Consider the following 21148-nt stretch of genomic DNA (forward strand, 5'->3'; position numbering starts at 1 on the left):
CTTCAGAAGCATTGATTTATTGAAACATTTAGAATATTTTAAGTACAAATTTAATAGGTCCCTGTCTGATTTTTATACATCGTATTAACATAATATAAATCTAAAGTACTTTTGTTATTTTTTAGGTTTTGTTCTGGGCCAGTTTTTTTCGGTGATTGCTATTTTCAATTTTTAAAAAATGTGGAAAAAGGTCATCTGGTTTAAAGAATCTGGCGGCTATAGATTGTAAAATTAAAAAAAGAGTACAGTGCAGCTAGCTTGTAGCTGTGATTTTGCCGGGTAATTAGACTACGGCTGGATGTTAAAGGCAAACAAAATATAGCAAATATCAACGCCTCGGCAGCTGCCTGTAAGTCTCAGGGAAATCAACCTTTTACAATTTAAAAAATCAGGTGGAAGTCTAAAGCTGACCAAATGGCAATCCCTCTTGTCAAAACAATTTTCAAAGCACCCAAACGAGTTTAAATTTGAGGCTTAGTCGAGGGTGATGCGCGGATGCCGAGCCCTGCTTATGCTTACATCCATTGCATACATGTATCAAATTAGGAAATTCGCAAAATACAGAAATTTTTATTCATTATTTTTATATAGGCCTTTAGGGGCATAGCCGTTAATTCTATCAAACAACTAAACTAATCATTTTCAGAAAAAATCTATGAATTGACTTTAAGTAAAGAAGGATATATATACATTATACATAATTCTACGAAAAAATATAGAGATCTTAAAAGCCTTTTTGTATGAATAATATGAAAAGACTTAAAGTATTATATTACAAAATTATTGTGTGTTTTTAATATTTTTACATGTTAGTCTTTAAATATACCACAAGTAGTAAGCTAAAGAAATGATCCTGACAAAAATTTGTTTACTATTTTGCCTTTATATTTCACCGTCGTCCTCAGGAGGTAATAAATTTAAATTTTGTATAATACATTACTTTATACTAAATGTAATAATGAGGAGCTATCATGAGATAGGGGGTCAAGTCATAATATTCTTGAACGTGGGACTTAAGCTGGCCCCAGTGGCTATACAAAGGTGTCTCAACCTACTCCATGACGACTTAGGTCCAAACCCTAAGAAACTATGGCTAATCTATCAATAAAACTAAAAAGTTTGATAATTTCACGAAATTGTGAATTGGTCCTTTACAGTTCAAAACTAATTTAAAAGAAATAAATTCAAGATGTTTTGTATCAATAAGATAGCTGAAACAATTTTAAACTGATTTGTATGTTCTTTTCAGGGACGTTTTTTCATTATTAATTAATTTTGTTTAGTTTGTTACAAGAGAGAAGGTGGAATTCAAGAATGTTATGAAGATGAAAATAGGTATAGTTTTTCTCGTATTTATTCGAATCCGGTGGATAGGAACCGGTTCTCATCCTTACGAAAAAACTATGTCTAGCATCGTATTATATTCAGTTTTCTACAAATATAGAAATGTACAATCATAAGATTAAAACCAGTTTTTTTAGCCCGTGCCTTCGGCATCTCGGGGCTAAAAAAACTAGTTTTAATCTTATAATTGTACATTCTATATCCGCGGAAAGCCGTTTAAAATACGATGAAAGAAATAACTATTCCATGGGAGGCAGGAATGGGACTTTGAGCTGTTTATTACATTAGTCACCCAAAGTTTTATAATAACGTTAACTTATCAACGTTGGGGACTTTTATGAAATCTTGATTGGTTGGTTCATTAAGTTAAGTGTCCAAACGTTTCAACCATAAATTGTAATCTACAGAAGGGGTATTTTTTGTGTATCATCATATGTGATGTACATAAATTTATCGGCCATTGTCTTATTTCTTTTGACCCCTAAATTTCTTCATTCTTTTCTTATTTCTCAATAAAGCTCTATTATATGTCTTACAATGACTAAAGGGTAACGTTTTTTCTATATATAGTTTTTCTTATTTTTTTTTTTTATTTTGAAGCAAACCTTTAAGGTCTAATATATGTATTGTAATGGCTGAAGCGAGTCTCTTTTTCAGTGAATTTTTGGTAAATCTTAGTAATCTGTTAAATGATTGTGGAAGTCAATCCATCCATGGAAAAATTTTACACCTCCCAAAATGAATTTTCTCTCACTAAATATGATATTTAAAAAAAAAAATTAAGGACCTTCCTTCCAAATGCCAATATATGAAAGATGATAAGGAAGGGAAAGAAGTTGACTACGCAAATTATTCTTTATTTTTAGGCCTATATTTGGATATATGAAAGAACATAAGGAAGGCAAAGAGGTTGATTATGCTGATGAAGCACACAAGGTATTCTTATATGTACATTAGGGTGGGTCGATTTTGAACATTTTTTTTCTGAGACCAAAGCGGGGATCTGCAAACGATTTTTATGAGTATAGTACACCTCTGGATGATTTATAATTTATCCTAAGTTTTAAAACCGCTGACGACCAGACGTTCAATTGTATAGCTATTTGTAAATGGGTGTCGAAAATTTATTGAATCAGAATTATGGCTTCATGGTGCTCCCAGGAAAGGCATTGAGGAGTAGAATCAGAAACTTTTGACCGTTTCAAAATATCTCGTTCCTAGCCTGAGAAAATCTCAAAAAACCTCTACAAATTGTACAATTCTCAATAAACCTTTAAAAATGGTGGTTTTTTAGTCATTTCTAAGGCTAGGAATGAGATATTTTGAAACGGAAAAAAGTTCCTGATTCTACTCCTCAAGGCCTTTCCTGGGAGCACCATGAAGCCATCATTCTCATTCAATATTTTTTTTACTATCATTGACAAATAGCTATACAATTTTATTTCTGGTCGTTGGTAAAAGGTTGGTAAATAAAGGGCAAGGAAGCAAAAATTGACTTTGACTGACTTATAGCCGGAAATTTATTATATAACTGGGGAAATGCACAAAAATATTTAGCCCTCTAGCACTAATAGAAACTGAGATAATAAGTAGAGATGACTTGAATCTCGTCTTTGCATATTTTTTTATTAATGAAATACATTTTTAAGTGGTCGCATTCTAAATATAAATTTTTTAAGATTCTTTTTCGGTCAGAAATTAAATTTAAGTTAGTTTTATCTGTTGCACATCCCCTCTTTGTCTAATTCCGATATGAACCCGCCCTAAATTGTACATACAGTTTAAGTCAAGATAATCTGCATTTTCTATTTTCGGATGCAACCATTAAGAATAAAGGAGAAGAAACATATGAAATATATTCGAACATTTCTTTTACAGGGAACAAGGACTTTTATTAATTAAATTTTCTGTAAAATTTATATTCTTTCTGGTGGGATAGAAAATTTAAAAAACATATTATTTTGACTCTCAATGTACATACCACAATGGACTAATTGAGATAGTTAGAGAAAGCAAAAATAGAGTAAGAAAGTGACAACATCCATAAAAGCGAAGCTCTGAAATGGAGAGACAAACGAACATTAACACTTGTAGAGTGTCAGAACTGAATAAGCAGAATATTAATGCAAAACTCTAAACAAAATTATAAGTAAATTTGTTCTAAAACTGTATAAATACATGATACTGTTTAAGGAAATACTTCCATTTTTAGGACTTGGACATAGAGATGCTTTGCTTAAAACATTGTACCTTGTTGTAATAGGAATCAGTACACCAAAAATCTGGTAACGATTATAGAGTTGCTGTGCTTTCTAAGTCGTACCTGTTTTAGGAATCATCATGAAATCGATAGGACCAACCCAAATTATAGAAAAGCTTCGCTTTTAAAAAATAATGAATAAAAGAAAATAATTTTGTTGCTTGGAGTTTTGCCTTGTATCAAAGACAAAGCCTACATTTAAGTTGCCAATAAAAGCATTTGTCCAGCTGCTTTTTATTAATTTGTGAGAGAATAAAAAACAATAATAATTAAATATAAAACATTGCTCAATATATTAGGTTGATGTAAATGCCGACAAAAAAGTAGATGCCGCCAAGAAGATTGACGATTATGCTGCCAAAAAAGCGGCTAAACATGATCTGGAAAAAGCCAAGGCACATGACCTAGTGGAGGATGAAGATATGGATGACATTGAGAGGTCAGAAAAAGTTGCCAAACTGAGGGACATGGCTGAAAATCATCTTGTAGAGGCTAAAGTTCGCCATCATGAAAGGTAATGTTACAAAACAACATTTATAATATGCATAGTAGAAATTAATAGTATTTTAATTCTATGTATAAAACAAGGATGACAAAAACTTTAAAAGCGAAACTCAAAAATCTGGCGATAGGATAAACGAGCATTAATACTTGTAGAGTGTCAGAATTTGATAATTACAATAATAATCTATAGGACAAATAAAACTAATTAAATGCAGGACACACTTCCATTTTTGGACTTGAATATAAATATGCATCATCTATAATGTTTTACCTTGTTGATTACCGGCGGCTTCACCGCTAGCCTCTAGGGGCTTGAGCCCCAAGAGGTTTGATAAATAAAATTTTCGTATTTTAGATTTAAAATAAGAATGTAAAAAAATTTCTTTGGGGGGGATTTTTTTTTGATGGGGGATATTTTTCATCTTTTAGGGGGGTTCGGGGGTGTCCCACCCCCCAAAAAATATATATAAACCTTCCCGGGACCTATGAAAAGCTACCCTGTAAAGGAGAATCCGATCGTTCAGCGGTTAGCGAGATCCTTCGCTACAAACAAACAGACAGACAGACATCGTTCTACTTTGTATAATAGAATAGCGGCTTCGCCCCTAGCCTCTAGGGGCTGTGCCCCAAGAGGTTTTATCAAACTAATTGTTCGTGTTTTAGATTTTATAGAAAATTATAATATTTTCTTTTTTGGGGGGGGGTTATTTTTCATTTTTTTGGGGGGTAAGTGGTGTCCCACCCCCCAAGAAAATAGTTATAAACCTTCCCGGGACCTATGAGAAGCAACCCTGTAAAGGAGAACCCGATCGGTTCAGCGGTTAGCAAGATCCTTTGCTACAAACAAACAGACAGACAAACAGACAGACATAGTTCTACTTTGTATTATAGATAACTAGCGGCTTCGCCCCTAGCCTCTAGGGGCTTTGCCCCAAGAGGTGATAAAAAAAAATTAAGGTGAAATTCGTAAATAGACCAAGGAAATCTCCTGCAAAAAAAAATAAAGGACCAAGGAAATCATTCTATTTAACCATATTCTAAAAATTCCATTATAATTTAGTTCTGATGAAGATGTACATAAAAAGATGAGCAAGAACAAAATAAAACTTGAAGAAACCAAAAAAAATGAATATCTCAAGCTTATGAAAGAAAAGCCTTCAAAGAAAAATCATTGAAATGAGATAAATATTATCTAGAAATCCTGTTCTGGTTTTTATATTTCTAAATTTATATTATTTTGAATAAATCATCTTATTCTTGCTTTCATTTTTAATTCCTTTTTGCTCCCTGAGTAATCATGAAGGTGATAGATTCGAATCTCGGCCTAAACGTGTCATAAGTAGAGATGTTTAAAGTTTCCCTCTGCACAACTATAATATTTAGAGAAGGGGAATATCTTGCCTAATACAAGCACAAGTCTTAACCATACAGGTTAAGACTTTCTCGCAAGAATCGCACAATGAAAGGGATAGTTTTCTGCAAATATTGGCCGGATTTTGCCGCGTTGTTGAACCTACTACAAGTGGCAGACATTCAAAGAGATACAGGGTCATTCAAGAGAAATGCGTTTTTTAAGCATGGAAAAAAAAACAAATATATAAAATGCTTTATATATTTCGAAAACCTTTTCTGGAACATTTATGTTTCAAATATTTAAAAATGATTATTCTGACACAATATGCCTTAAAAACCGGTTTTTCAGAAGGCACGCAATTTTAATTTTTAAATGTGCAATCTTTCAAAATAAGTTCAATGGAAAAACTGGATTTTAAGGCATATTTTGTTAAAATAATAATTTTAAATATTTTTAACATAAATGTCCCAGAAAAGGGTTTCCAATTATATAAAGCATTTTATATAATTGTTTTTTTTTTATGCATAATTAAGTTAAAAAAACGCATTTCTCTTGAATGACCCTGTACAAATCAGGTTACCTCGTTGGGGCAGGATTCTCTTTCGAAATGAATGTCTAGAGTAGCCAGATCATCACCCACTAGTAATGGGCTGGTATATTTTGACGCCACCTAGTTGATTGCACTACCTTGGTCTGTAAGTCCTAACTATAAGTGATAATAAGTTGCACCTGTTTGCGAACCAAGACATTCCTTCTCTTCTATCTTTAAGTGTCACGCGCTAGACATTGCAGCAGTAAGTACCATTGATATTGATCCTAGTAGGACACGGTGTGGACAAGTCTCGAACCCGACACCAATCTACTATTTACTCTAATACCGCTGTTAATGGTGTTAATTAGTTCAAATAGAATGAACAGAATTAAATGCTTTGCTTATGTCTAAGTGTCATTAATTAGATTTTTATCCATATTACATCAAAAGATATTATTATTATATCAGATTTTCATGTTCTCTAATAAAGAGAAACACGCAGCGGGCCAAAGTAACAAATTCTCCCCACCGTAGCCTCTACTCATACAGGATGAACGAACTGACCGATAATTTAGTTCCAGCTAAATTGACAACAGCTTTTCTCTTTCATAATATCCAAGTATATTTTACATCTATTTTTTTCATGGCAAAGAAAAAAAATATTTGAGCTTCTTATGGGGCTTTTAGAATTACGCTACTTTTAGATAAATCGTCTTTTTATAATACCAATTATAACAACAAGTTTTAATTTTGAAAGCATGTATTTTAATTTTTATTAATTATCATAACATATTTTTATCGAGCACCTTCTACAATAAACAATAACATATACGTAGATAGATAGATATAGAATATAGATTTGCGGAGTGATAATATTTATTCTTGCTTAACATAAAAAATTATTTATATTAATTAAAAATAGCCAGGATGTTAATAAATTTCAATGAATATAAAATAATTTTTATTATGTTAAACTTGGACTAAATAATATTTTCATTCCAATTTTTAGTTGCCATTGTTACTGCAGGTAATATCTATTAAATCACCAGCGGAGCACACATAGTTACCCCACATGAACAATATGATTCTTGTTTAAGGTTAGGTTATGAAAGCCAAAAGTGATCTCGAAGGAGCTGTAAATAATTTTTGTTATGGCAAAAATTGATAGGAGGGTGGGGCATAATTATGTCCACTATTTGATTTAAGGGATTTTACCTTTAAAAAGTTAAATAAGTAGGTATACAAATAGCAAATATATATAATAGGTTATTAACATTTTATGACTGAAGGTATAAAAATATCTAGGCACAATTATCTCTGTACATTTTGGTACAACATTTTTTTAATCATAAAATTTTTAAAATCATATTTTATTAATTAATAAATACTTTTTGCCAGGAATAACTATTTATTTGATGTTTTTTAAGTTATAAAAGATGTTAATTCATATTTTTCAAGTAATAAAATATGATTTTTTTTCTTTAATTTTATGAAACATTTTTTAACAATATGTAAGCGAACAATAATCTTTAAAGCTTGAACAATATGTACATGCATTTTTTAGGTTCACAACTGTTTTCTTTTATTTTCAAAAAAATAATTTAATATTATTTTAGTTAATTAGTAAAATATTTTTTTTTTATTATAGGAATTTTTATTAAATGCTAGTCTAATTTTTAATTTGGCATCTTTAACTTTTATTTACACTAATTTCTTAACTTTTTTTCAAGAATAAAATGACTATTATTTGTATCACATGTTATAAAATGACATCTAACAATAATATATTACATAAAATTGTCCATTTTAAGTAAAATTTTAATAAAGAATGGACAATTTTGTACAATATTTAAAACAAAATAATAATGTGTGTTATCGCAGTTTCATTTCTTCAAGTATTTCTTCTTCTTGTATTTGTTGATTTGTGATATTTCTTGTGATTTTTGTTTAGTTCTGGGAGAGTTATATCGGTGGGGGTCCGTTAGACCATCTGAAATAAACAAGAAAAATTAATATTTTTTTAAAAGAAAAAAGAATATCAATGTTTATAAGTTAAGAAAAATTAACACTGTTTTTTTATAGTAAGGCTTCGAAACTGATTGAAAACCGCTGGATTAGAACCGGATCTCAGCCATACTGAAAAATCATATTGAACATCGTATCGCAGACAATTTTCTACAAATATTAGAATAAAAATAATAAAACCAAATCTTTTAATTTATCATTTTAATAACAGCGGAAAGCTGTCCATTATACGATGCGATAAATAACTAGTATGAAAAGTAAACTTAACTATTAAATCTTTATTTCATATTTTTCTTCGGATTCATGAATCATCAATTATTAAAGTGCAGCCAATTTTCAAAATGACATTTCAGTATGAATCGGACAGACAGTCATATCCTTGGTATTGGGTAGCTGTGTTAACAAAAAGGTTTAATTCCTAAACAGCTATTGAAGAATTATGAAATAATCCATTTGTTTTCAAAAACCTAATCCTACCCGCTTCTTTACCTAACCTATCCCATTTTATTTGAATTTCGAAAGTCAATAAAATAACTCTCCATACCTTCTTAATAATGGATGTTACTAAAACTTGTCTTATTAATTTTCGAAAAGAAAAATGAGCTAAAAATAGTTTATATAATACTTTATTGTTATTGTGAAATTGGATAGTTATAAAAGTTTGGTTTAATAGCATAGCTTCTCTATTACTAATTCGTAATTCTGTACGTGCAACTGATCTCAAATAACCTATAGTTTAACAAGAGGTTAACTATTTTTTCTCTTTTGTGAACTAGTCTAGCTAGACATTACAGTTTCTAATTAATGCTTTATTCAAATTTTCTAAACTATTTCTGTATTACAGTTTATTGTTATTATTATCAAATCTATTTTATCTTTTTAATGCTGCAACGCCAATGGAAATTATTATTCTTGTATTGTCGGAGTTTTGTATAACTACAAATATATTTGCTATAAAAACACAAAAAAAGATGGAAAACAAAGGTTTGTTATGTGTGAAAGTCAGTTAAAAATCTGTAAAATGTATTTTCTATTATATAAAGTTTTTTTTTGTATGTAGCTTAAGATTTCTATAACTTTTAAATCGAATTAGTTTTCAATTGAAGGAATTAAGTCTAAGTCTTTAAGCACTTCCCTACCCCTTAATATCTATAATACAAAGTAAAACGATGTCTGTCTGTTCGTCAGAAGCTTAAGATCTCGGTAACCACTAAACCGAATGGATTCTACTCTTCAGGGTATATACCTGTTGGTCCTGTGGTGGTTTAAAGCTATTTTCTTGGGGGGTGGGACACCCCCAACCCCTCAAAAAATGAAATTCCTCCCCCCCAAAAAAATTGTTTTTAGGCAGTTACTTCACATAAATTTGCAGCACCAGAATTAAATTTTTTTTTTAAACTACCTCTTGGGGCAAAAAAGCCCCTAGAGGCCGCTAGTAAAATATGAAACCCCTTAGTTCGAAAATAACACCCACATTGGATTCCACCAACTAAATGACACAAGCTAAACTATCTATTGCCCGTAGCTTGGACTAACCTTACTCAACCTATCCTAACCTATACAATGTCTATTTTGTTAAATGCATGTAAGCAATCCATTTATTAAGATAAGAAGTACATCCAATTTAAAATTTCTAACTATAATTAGATCCTTTGTTATAAAAACTTTTTCAAAACGAATAAAGTACGAGTAGATGTAATACAAGGAGATTTTTTCAAATATTTTGATGAAAAAAGGTAAATAGTTCTTGGAAAGGAAAAAGAGTTAATTGGACAATGATACTGTTCAGATTTTTTGCAAGTATTTTTATAATAACATATAGTTTACTTTTTGAAGCTTTTTATTGTACATATAAAAAATTAACCTCATACTGGTATAAATTATTCAATTAAAATGTATACTCGCCTACTATTGGTAATTGTAAAGTATGACGTCATTTTTTAGACACTATAAAGAGCTTCTTTTTTATCATATATATAAATCAATAATTAAACAGATATGCCATAAGTTACAGAATAGCTGAGCAACTAAAGTAAAACGAAAAAAAGCTGTACTTAGATTCTAAGAATAGAAAATTGCAAAAGAAAAATTATTTTTGATAACATCTATATATTACTACTACAACAGATATTTGATCTAAAAAAAGAATGTAGTAATAATGGAAAAACAGAACGTATATTGAATTCATTATGAGCAAGAATAGAAAAAAAAAATGGCATGGGATGCAGAAACATGACTTTTAGAAAATAAAATAAAAACTTATTTTGTACATTATTCAGTTAGGAGATTGAAACCAGTTTTATAGTAGTAGATAAAAATTACACAGACTTATATGAATCCGACTTTGGATGGTTGTTTTAAACTTTGTGTACTAGAACTAACGCAACTTTGCTTATTTGGGCTGATTTTTAAATCTTTGGGGTACTAGCGCAAAATGCCGATATTTTTTTTAATGCTACTAGCAGATAAAGTTCTCTGATAATAATCAGAGAGAGAGAGAGAGAGGACAATGTGCTGTTTATTACACTAGTCCCCAAAGATTTATAATAATGTTTTCTTATTCGTTATCTTTACAACTTTGGGGACGTTTGTTAAGTTGAGTGTCCAAACGTTCAAACCACTAATTGTAATATACAGAAGGGATAATCTTGTGTATCAACATTAGGGATGTACATCAATTTAATTTACCTAAGCATTGGTTCCAAAGATCTCTGTAGGTTGTTTTGCAGAGTGCAGATTAATTCATCTCGCTCTGAAAATAAATAATAATAATTATTCACTCGATTCATGATAATTTCGCTGGATAATATCTTATTAACATTTGTCATGAATTAATTTGTACAAAATTTTTACGGAGTACAGAAATCCCCGTTGTGTTAGAAATGAATATATAATAAGGGGGTTTAGCTTTTATCCTAAGCCTAACCCTTCGGTTAGGGCTATTACCTGCGGTGCTCTTACTCTGAGCGGATACACCTTACTAAATATAACCTGACCTAATCTAACCTTACCTCATTTTAGGTAGAAAAATAACACAGGAAAAACAATCCCTTCTCTCTTATTCTCATTTTTTCAAGAGGGGGGTTCGTGTGCTCGACTTGGCACTTTGGGGAAACTACAAAAATTTTATAACATAAAATAAAAGTGGTGAATGTGTTACCTAATGGAACAATGCTTGAAACACCGAGTAGAAGTAACATCAGGGCTTGGATGGGGAGGGCTGCTCGCACCACCCGACCTAAAAACAATCATTAATTAAATAAAAAAGAAATAACTTATATTCTTGCTACATATAATTCTCGTATAATTGCGAATTTCAGGCAATTACATTTGATTTTGTAAACACCTTACACGTTAAAAAGAATGTAGCAGACCTTTTTAGAACACACTCTCAATGTTCAAAATGCGTATTCAACCAATGACAAATCTATTCTAAAATCAGAACTATGGGTAAACAAAAAGCGTTGGAACATAGCACTATTACATAGTATTATAAACAGTTTTCCGCTGTTAGGAAAATAAAATATTTAAAAATGTTTATTTTTTTCGTATGAACATTATTTATCACCTCGTAACAAAAATAACTTTCGTTCACAGTATAATGACAGGAAAATTGTCTATAATACAATTCGATACATCATTTTTCAGAATGGCTCAGAGCCGGTTTCAATCCAGCGGAAATTGATCGGATTCAAAGATGTAAATATTCTTACCCAAAAATCTGTAAGATCTGGACAGTACTCCTCGGTTCAGCTCGTCCTCACTACAAAACAAAAAGATTAATAAATCTTGGGAGGTTGGTTTCTAAGTTAATGCTAAAGTTTTGTACATTTTATTTCGCTTGAAAAAAAACTTATAATATTATTATTGTTTGAGGGTAACTTCTTCAAGAATTATTGACTCACTCTTATTGTTAAAAGGTTACAAAAATTACAAAATCCTAATAATTATTTCTTATATTTTGACTTTTTTGACATTTTGTACAAAACAAAATGTACACAACCTTAGCTTCTAAATTGTGGTCAATATGAATTGACCTCTGATATATTATACCCAAACTTCCGAGATGATTTGTCAAAAGGTTTATTAATACAATATACCCAGAATATACCTGACTCTAATAGGTTGTTCAGAAAAAAAAAGTTGGTTCATTTAAAGCTATATGGATAGGGCATTAGAAGATATATTATTGGGCAACTGGAACCTAATCCCAACCCTCTAAGTTATCGTATTGGAAAGCCAGTTTTATAACATTGTAAGGTCGTTTAAAAACAACTTTTCTCTCAGACAACCTGAACACAAATCTAGGAACTCTAATAATTTCTTTAAAATGTAATTACATGAGCATTTTTTTCAAAAAAGAGAATTATAAAAAATATCACAAAACAGTAAATAAAATCAGTGCAATAAACGTGTTTTAAAACATCAAATGATTAACAATACTGTCTGGGGATTATGCATTTAATTTTTACTTATTTCATAATTTAACAAGATATATCTTTCTTCTTAATAGACAGATTTTAAAAATTCAAATTTCATTGTTTTTGTGCTGTCTTAAAATGGCATTAGCCTAATATTGATTTTGTATTAAAATAATGCATAAAACCCAGACAAATAATTAAAAAAAGTTAGGAACCTTGAATCATCGGAGCTCCGTGGGGCACGTGTGCTGCGTCCCTCCAACAACTGAAATAATTTAACATACAGTCACCCCCCAAAATAATTAAAACGGTACTTAAAAGTATGAATATTTGAAAGCCATTTGAATCAAATGTACAGCCGAAATGAACAATTAGGTGTATATACTAGGAGGTTATGGCCACCAAGTGTCATTTAAATCACGCGACGAATGTATTTCAAGTGAAAATCTGGACAAGCAATGCTTTTTTGAGAAGTTTTAAGCGTTTCAAGATCAAATCATAAAAATATACTAGACTCTCAAAAAATGAAAATCATAGGTATTTCCAAAACTTAATGAAAACTTTTTATTATACTTTGTAGTTGATATTGTCAAGAATCTAGTCCAGACATAAATCGTAAAACCCCGAGAAAGGTCAGGGATACGGGGATAAGACAATGCAGATAAATCAAATCAAACCCCATCCCAATGCTACCCATAGCAGTACCTAAATATTGGGGAAAAATAATGGTTGTACATTGATTTTATGGCCATTATCCTCTCTCTCCCTGCAGAAAAGTATTTCAGATAAAATATTGTAAAAAGCTAAGGCAAGAAAAGAGAGCAGACAGTTTTTAAAATAAACTTTTCTTATTCGTGTGTAAATTAACTTTAATGTTCAAAGATAAAAATACTGAAACGATCAAGTTAGGTTTTAACAACATAAGACCTGTCACATTAAAATGAATTTAAAATATAGATTTTATGTGCGTTGTCACTAGCCGTGCACTCTCTGGTCATTAATGGGAATTCTTAAGCCAGTACTATTATTATGCTGATATTGTTAACAACTAGGAAAATGAATAGTTACTGCTTTTTTTACTGACAGAAAAGCTGGAGGCAAAAGAGTATTTCATTTAGTAAAATATTTAGATTTTGTATTGTGAGGGGAAAAAAATATTTTAAAAACCCAGTTTGAAATATAAAAGAATAGTTATTGTAAATGAAAAAAATATAATATTCTTCAAGTTGAAAGAGAAACACACCTGTAAATCATTCCTACACAATGGCAATAAATCATGAAAATTATTTTGTAAAGTGCAAAAAGGTGCTGCCTTAAAAAGAATAATGCATGCTAATAAAAAAATATTAAGTACATTGAGTTTTGCATGAAAATTCTTTTATAATTATATTTTAGAATAATATTAGAAGTACGTTATAAAATATTGCCTTTTCATATTATATTTACATTAAAACTTTTTTTTAGTAGTACAAGTATTCTATAATTAATTGGTTGTCTCAGTCTATCAGAGTTTAATGCATAAATGTTTTAAATTGCAATAGATTTCTTTCTCTTTTTATTATAAAGTTGAAAAATAAACTTGTTATTGCTGCGCTACTTATGGTCATAATTGTCCCTCATTTTATTAAAGCAATATTTTAAGACATACCAAAATATTTTTTAAACATTAATTTAGTGACATAATATGTAGCATGTTTTATTCTAAAATATATTTCAATTTTTTTGATGTGCAAAGAATTTCTATTCAAGGTGGTAAAATTGTTCTACCTGTTGTGTGAGGGCAGGAAGTACTCTGGCTGTCTCGTACAGGCTGGACGCCTCCAGGGACTCACCAGGCAGGACGGGAAGGTCAAGTGCGCGCGCCAGGTTGCAACAATAGATCCCGCATACCTTTTTAAAAATTTAAATAATTTTTTAAAAGGTATTAGAATGATAATCGATGATATGACTAGATAATAGTAAGTTCAATGAAGCAACTCGTTTAGCTTTTACACACTTTTCAAAGTCTTACAATTACTTAGAGTCTTAACAAAGCATGGCATTTAGTTGCTCCTGTTTATGTGCAAAGGAATCCCCTCAAAACTTATCAACTCTTACTCATCTAACAAAATTTTTAATTCTTTTTGACCTTTCAGTTATGACCAGGTTAAGGTTGAGGTTCGAACCCTTTACCTGCCAAGGGCACAATAGAGCTAAAGAGAAAATATACCTGAATTAGTCCTTTGAGAGATTGAGACAGCCTGTTGAGTTTTATTTTGACCTCTCTGCAAGTTGCTGCGTCAGCTTGGATTTCTAATTGGTCTGCAGCCTCCTAATTGACATGAATTTGTAAGTTTAATTCTAAATCTGAGAATTTGAAAAATTAAATACTTAAAATTATTTTTATAAAGTTCACAATTACTATTATGAAAAATAATTATTATTTAATGTTTGGAGCTAAATATTTTAAAATATTTGTAAAAATCAAATGATAGGTGTATTGAAATAGAATATAAGATCAAAGATATTATTATGTTATATGCAGTAATAACAAAATATTTATTTCAAGAAACATTTTACCTATTTAAAAGCAAATTGTTTGCATATTTCAAAAGTCTAAAAACCCCTATTTGCCTAAAACAACGGTGGTGAATGAGGCACTGTCGATGTACTTTATCTTCTTTGTGTCTTACCTGTAGAGAAACTACTCTGGGTTCACATCTGTGTAAATCTTTCTTCAGATCTAGAAACTTGTTGTATTTATCCAGAAGGACCTAAAAAACAAGCATAATTAAAACATTAAATATGTATACTGTCATCATTGTCAGTTTCAAGAATTTTTGTCGACATTTCTAATTATAGGTTTTCATTTGATAAAAATTGTCATGGCTTATACACATTACTATCCTTAAACTAAGGTAACAGGATGTTTGTCTGTTTGTCTGTCTGTTTGTCTGTGTGTCTGTACTTAAGGATCTCGCTAACCGCTGAACCGATCGTGTTCTTCTTAACAGAGTATATTCTCATAGGTCCCGGGAAGGGTTTTAACTATTTTGGGGGAGGGTACCACCACCCTTCCAAGAGAAATCACAAAAAATCGAAATTTTTTTACGTTTCTTGATTTTAGAAAGAGAGTTCAACGCAAACATAAATGTCAAACGCAACATAGACATATTTTAAATATAAAAAAAAACATTTAAAGTGCCACTAGAGACATCTAAAGTACCTAATATGATATATTTTTATTTTGTACGGCCAAAATTGTATAATATTACTAGAGTGAAGGCATTAATTCATAAGGCAAAATTCAGAATAGATTAAATGTCCTGTCCATGTAATCATGATTAAATTTTCAAAGTGTACCCTTAAATAAAACCTGGATTGGCAAATTAAAATTTGTAAAGAATTATGTCCGTTTTTATACAGGTGCTTATTAAAAAAAGGTTTCTATAACTATTCTAAAACGATATTACAGCAGAATTTTTGTTTTGTTAGACTGTAATTGATTTGCTATCATACTGTTTTAATGACTGTAGCGCCCAACTATCAGAAGGTGGTTATTGCTAAATATCCGTTTTCAATAATTGTAAACTGTATAGATTTTCTATACAGTTTGAAAATGAATATCTTGTAGAATCTAGATGGATTGTAGTCTATATTATTAGCCGTTCAGCTACTTTTTAGTTCTCATTGTCTGAATGAATAATTTATAGGTTAATTTTTCATCTGTTTATTGTCTAGAAAAACAAACGTCCTTGATAATAGCATAGGCTCCATAGGCGTCCAAGGGGGGGGGTAATGGGCCATTTGGCACCCCCAAACGATTTTGGGGGTGCCTACGGCACCCCCAAAATTTTGTGAACAATACCCCCCCCAAAAAAAAATTACCCCTACCTTGGGGGTGCCGTAGGCACCCCCAACGATTTTGGGGGGGGTATTTACCCCCCCCAAACCATTTTGGGGGGGTAAATACTCCCCCCAAAATAGAAAATCTTTAACCAAAAAAATTTTTGCGCGCTTCGCGCGCATTTTTAATACTAAATTTTTTATAAAATTTAAATTACCCCCTCCAAAAATTTTACCCCGGGGGTAAATTTTGGGGGGGGTAAACAAATTTTACCCCTGCCAACAGATTTCAGGGGGGGTAATTACCCCCCCCAAGCAAATTTTACCCCCGGGGTAAAAATTTTGGGGGGGGTAAAAAAAATTTGCGGCGCGCTTCGCGCGCCATTTTACCCCCCCCAAAACCAAATTACCCCCCCCTTAAAAAAATTTTACCCCCCCCAAAATAAAAAGCTTGGACGCCCCTGAGCATAGCATTCCTCAATTTATGGCTGGCCCTTCTCCGTTAGTCAGTCAGTCTTGATAATAAAACTAGACAAGTAAAAATCGTCTTGTAAAGTTTAATTTTGAATGCAATATCCTTTAAAACAAAGGCATAGCTTAAAGAACGTTTAAACTTTATATTCATTATATTATATATTATAGAATATCCGCTTTTCCCCTGTGAATAGTTTATTTTCAAATGATATCATAACAATATTGAATATTAAAATCGTTGTTTAATCATGAATTTTGCCATCCTTGTTTATTGGAAATTTAAAACAGATAAGTATATGTAAAATAATGTATATAGGATTAGTTTACATCTTACATATGTAGGACAGTATATTTTCACATACGAAAGTACTGTTCACAAACTAATTACAGTTTCCTAGTCGTGCTAATGTAATATATAAAGTAGTAAGGTTATTTGTCTGTAGCTTAAGATTTTGATAACTTCTGAACCAATATAGCTCTATATTTATTTAAGGGAAGCTTCAAAATGGAATGCTTTAAGGCATTTTTTTTATTTAAGTCTTAGAATGGTTTTAGGCTATTTTCTTCCTTTTCCACCCCCTCAAAGACAGAGCCCTTAAATGCCATGGACGCAGCTGCTAGTATATTAATGAAGAAATTTTGCTATAGAATAATACTTGTATAATAAGAAAAAGAACTGTCAAGATTATGTTTTCTGACATAATAAATATCTTTTCAACAGGAGTAAACAGTATTACTTTTGTGGACCTAACTATAAGATATAGTTTGCATTAAAGTATATAATGCACTTATTATCCTTACTCCAAAAAGGAAACTACGCACACAGAATCATTTTTAAACAAAAAACAAAAAAATCATGGATTTATAGCCAGATGTAAATATGAACCATAAAGTTTTTTTTTTAATTCACTTTATATAAACTTTTTTGACAATATTATGAAACTTTTGAAATCGTAGAATGTTCATTCAAATCATAAGGAAAAAGGATAAGAGGATGAATACTCACCCCTTTTTCATGGTAAAATACTACTTCCCCATTCCTAAATTTAGAAGCAGACGAAAATCAAAAACCGCCCAGGGCTTTTTGTAAGTCAGTCATAAATAATAATGTGAATAAAAAGAAAAGCGATATTTAGCAAACAGCCGTGAGCGGTCAGAATCAGCTGAATGTTCATTATGAAAAAATTTCCCCCTTTTTAGAAATAGAAGGATTCATCTTTCATGAACAAATTTTTTTAAATAAAAATAAAATTCTATGTAATTTTTAATTAAAACATTAAAACGAAAATTTCTAATCTAATATTCTTGCCCTAAATATGGAAATAGTAAAAAGTAAAAAAATATTTTTTTTTTATAATTTTTAATCCTCCCATTTGAAAAGTAGTGGAATAGCAATAAATTTTAGCGCGACAACAGCGCTGAGTAGGCCTCTAGGCCCACTGCCTATTTTCATCTTCTAGTTGCTTCGATTCCTCTCTTTTATTTTTTTCTCTATGATTCAAATGCATACTTAAGATAGTATTACATCTTATACATAAGGGATGAATTTTTTGTAAAAAATCCAGGGAGTGAGAGCACAATGGATGACAACTTTAACAAATACAGTCAACATAGCAATTAAATAGTCCAGGATGATTTTAGATTGTGTGTCAGTCACGATTAATTTTATTAAATGCATTAAAAGTTGATAATTTGAAACAGTGTAAAGTGCCGCCAATGAGAGGCTAGTATAAATTTTACCATTGGTCAATTACAATCAATACTGTCCTATCATTGGTACTTTGTATTGTATGACGTCATTTTTTTGGAGGCACTTTACGCTGTTTCATGGATTTTTCTTAAATAGCCCAAGCTTTAAAAATGCATACCTCTTTATTTTGAGATAGATCAATTGGCTCCGCCTCCTCTACGATAGTTCTTGTTTTCTCTAGCCAGCCCAACAACTCATCAATTGTCGCGTGGAACTCAGAATTCTAGAATTTCATTTTTATTGTTTGTCACATTTAGCTAAAATTTTTAGACAAAACTAAAACAAAATATATTAAAATACATACCAAAATACTTTCTTCTTTTTTTGTCAGATTTTAAAATTGTAAGTAAAGATTAAATGAGATAGGCATCTAACAAAAATGTAGTGGACTTTGTGGCCCAAAGCAAAAATCTTAGAAATGATTTGGCAATGCAATTTATCTTCGTGTGATTTTAGGCTAAATCATTCCCCAAACAGGCTTTAAATAAAAAGATAAATTTTTTTCATCTAAAATGATATTATCTTAAATTTTCTGATTAATTTTTACATTATTTACAAAAGTGTAAAGCTATACCTCAAGAAGGGCCTTCTGTAGCCTTGTCTGCCAGTCAGTGGCCTTCTCACATACACTGTCCCAGTCATTGTTCACCTTGGCCAACCTGGCCACCAGCCGGTCAGCCTTGTCAGAGTCGGAGCTGTGCTCAGCCAGGTGACTTCCTGCACACAAATAACAGTTAAGTATTATACAGTAGAAAAAATACAATTCTTACATGTTCAAAAAGATTTTATGATTTTTTTTGCAATAGGTTTCATAATCCTGACTATAACAAACAAACAACGAATAAAAAGAATCTACTATAATATCTTTGGTATGATGCAGTTTAGATCTAAATTCATCATCCTCACAAAAACTAGAAGAATCATAACACTTGACGTCTAAAGTTCACCTATAACATTGGTGCTAAATGCCATTTACATTGACTTGTGACTGTCAATATTCTTAATTAATATCATAGGTAACAGGTTACAATCCTTTTACTGAAAGTCTTAAATGTGCATAAAAACAGATTGCGCCTGTTTTAAAACCAAGCTTTGTTCTTTCCTTTTCCCAAACGAATGATAAGTAACTTTTAAAAATAACCTTGGTATTATAAGGTTTAGAACTAAAGCTCTTTATAATGCCTAGAAAAATAGGGAAAAATTTGAAAACTTTTGGCCAGAGTGTCGCGAATGACGTCATATTAGAATATTAATGTTACCTATGACATTGATGCTAAGTGCCATGGATTTGTGACTGTCAAGATTCAGCAGGAATTCTCGGTGGTCTTGAATAGATTCCTCCAACTGTTCTATGCTTGATGGAATTCCCTGATTAAAATAAAAATATTCATTTTTTGAAGATTTCTGATGATAACAACAATAGCATTTTAAAATTGTTGTCAATAAAGAAACTAATTTTAAATCTTATATTAAAAGGTAGAACTTTTCGTTTTTTTGTCCATTAAAATTTCGTATTTTTTGTGTAAAAAACTACAATTACAAAGTATAATTGATTATACCTGACTAAGATATTGATTAAGAATCCTGGTGGCCTGATCCAGCCAGAGTTCCAGCCTCCAGAGGTCACCTTCCAGCTGTTTCCAGTCTTGTCTCCTGCATAGAGGACAACTTGTGCTAATTGGCGAGGCGCTACCCTCCCTCAAACTACTGCTTTCGTGTACTGCAAGCTGCTCTGTGGCGGCTAAATTGCTGCTGTTTTGACCGCCAACAGCTGCCTTATCACTTGCTGTTACAACAAAATTGCTGCTATCAACGGACTCTCTGATTTCGACCTTTGGTAGATTTTCTGTTTCACTGGGTGGGATGGAAACATCTTTTTTCACAATATCCGAGTATGTTAGTGACGTTGTAGGGGGTTGGTCGGTCGGTTTGGTCGCACTGAAAGATAATTTAAACGTAATTTACGTCGTTTGATAAGATTTAAACTTTCACATTACATAAACTATCATGCTTAATTGATTACTGACCACCACCGCGCAAATAAATATTAATTTAAAGCAAAACACATGCAGTTGTTAATATTTTATTAGCAGAACAGCTACTCTACATGTTGGGTATGTCTGTACGTCCATCTGTGCGTGTTTTTTAGTGATTGTTGATGGATATAAACACAACCATACCTCCCCCCCCCAAACCAAATTATTTTATTTGCCCAAAACAAATAGAAATGTGGAGGGGGGGGGGGGGGGTGCCACTAGTTATTTTAAATTGGGTCATCTACCGTTTAAAAGTCATATTTAGTGAAATACTAAAAATACAAATATTGCTTGCTTATTTTAACTATGTCACTGATGTACAATAATGTTCTTGTTGTGGATGTTTTATTTTACTTTACACAATTTTCACTGTTGCTTTTTTTGCTATTTTCAATTTTGTGCAAAAAAACTGTGATGATTAATTAAATTTTGCAATTGCGTTTAATCATTATGAAGAAGAAATGGCAAACTGAAACACAAAATGCCAAATTTGTTTTAAATTAAGCTCAAATGGGGGGAGTGGGATAAAGGAATTGAATCTAAATTTTTAGAATTAATTTAAGCATAATTCTGAATAATTTTGTCGTTTACAAGAAGCAATTTGTTAAGTACATTTGATTTTT

The 21148-nt window shown here is 31.2% G+C and overlaps 2 protein-coding genes across 3 annotated transcripts in view; one reads left to right on the top strand and one right to left on the bottom strand.

Annotated features, from left to right (window-relative positions):
* The first annotated feature begins 746 nt into the window (after positions 1–746).
* On the top strand, positions 747–5369 carry LOC145325124 (uncharacterized). Its single transcript, XM_080167976.1, has 5 exons — positions 747–908; positions 1284–1335; positions 2211–2280; positions 3904–4118; positions 5169–5369. The coding sequence occupies exons 1-5, from the start codon at positions 848–850 to the stop codon at positions 5281–5283; spliced, it is 513 nt and encodes a 170-aa protein (XP_080024102.1). The 5' UTR covers positions 747–847; the 3' UTR covers positions 5284–5369.
* Positions 5370–6736: 1367 nt separating this feature from the next.
* Positions 6737–21148, bottom strand: part of LOC145325127 (muscle-specific protein 300 kDa-like) — a 79383-nt gene continuing 64971 nt past the window's right edge. Inside the window, exons 28-39 of one of the 2 annotated variants that reach the window (XM_080167984.1) lie at positions 20049–20142; positions 19749–19857; positions 19064–19206; positions 18608–18712; positions 15113–15193; positions 14650–14751; positions 14208–14330; positions 12656–12705; positions 11733–11782; positions 11180–11257; positions 10708–10771; positions 6737–7984 (exon numbers count right to left, since the gene is read on the bottom strand). In XM_080167984.1, the coding sequence (XP_080024110.1) occupies positions 7957–7984; positions 10708–10771; positions 11180–11257; positions 11733–11782; positions 12656–12705; positions 14208–14330; positions 14650–14751; positions 15113–15193; positions 18608–18712; positions 19064–19206; positions 19749–19857; positions 20049–20142 (1027 nt within the window). In that variant the 3' untranslated portion in view covers positions 6737–7956. Of the gene's footprint in view, positions 7985–10707; positions 10772–11179; positions 11258–11732; positions 11783–12655; positions 12706–14207; positions 14331–14649; positions 14752–15112; positions 15194–18607; positions 18713–19063; positions 19207–19748; positions 19858–20048; positions 20428–21148 lie in introns of both variants that reach the window. The other variant, XM_080167983.1, reaches the window with a different exon arrangement.

This window comes from Acartia tonsa, chromosome 7 (genome assembly GCF_053477335.1).
Source record: "Acartia tonsa isolate MP-2025a chromosome 7, ASM5347733v1, whole genome shotgun sequence".
NCBI classification, from domain to species: domain Eukaryota; kingdom Metazoa; phylum Arthropoda; class Copepoda; order Calanoida; family Acartiidae; genus Acartia; species Acartia tonsa.

What these genes read in the sequence shown, in the direction of transcription:
- LOC145325124 (XM_080167976.1), top strand. Translation starts at nt 848, where the DNA reads ATGATCCTGACAAAAATTTGTTTACTATTTTGCCTTTATATTTCACCG. An exon ending in TTCACCGTCGTCCTCAGGAG is followed by an intron (nt 909 to 1,283) that starts GTAATAAATTTA and finishes AATTTTGTTTAG; the next exon opens with TTTGTTACAAGAGAGAAGGT. An exon ending in TGTTATGAAGATGAAAATAG is followed by an intron (nt 1,336 to 2,210) that starts GTATAGTTTTTC and finishes CTTTATTTTTAG; the next exon opens with GCCTATATTTGGATATATGA.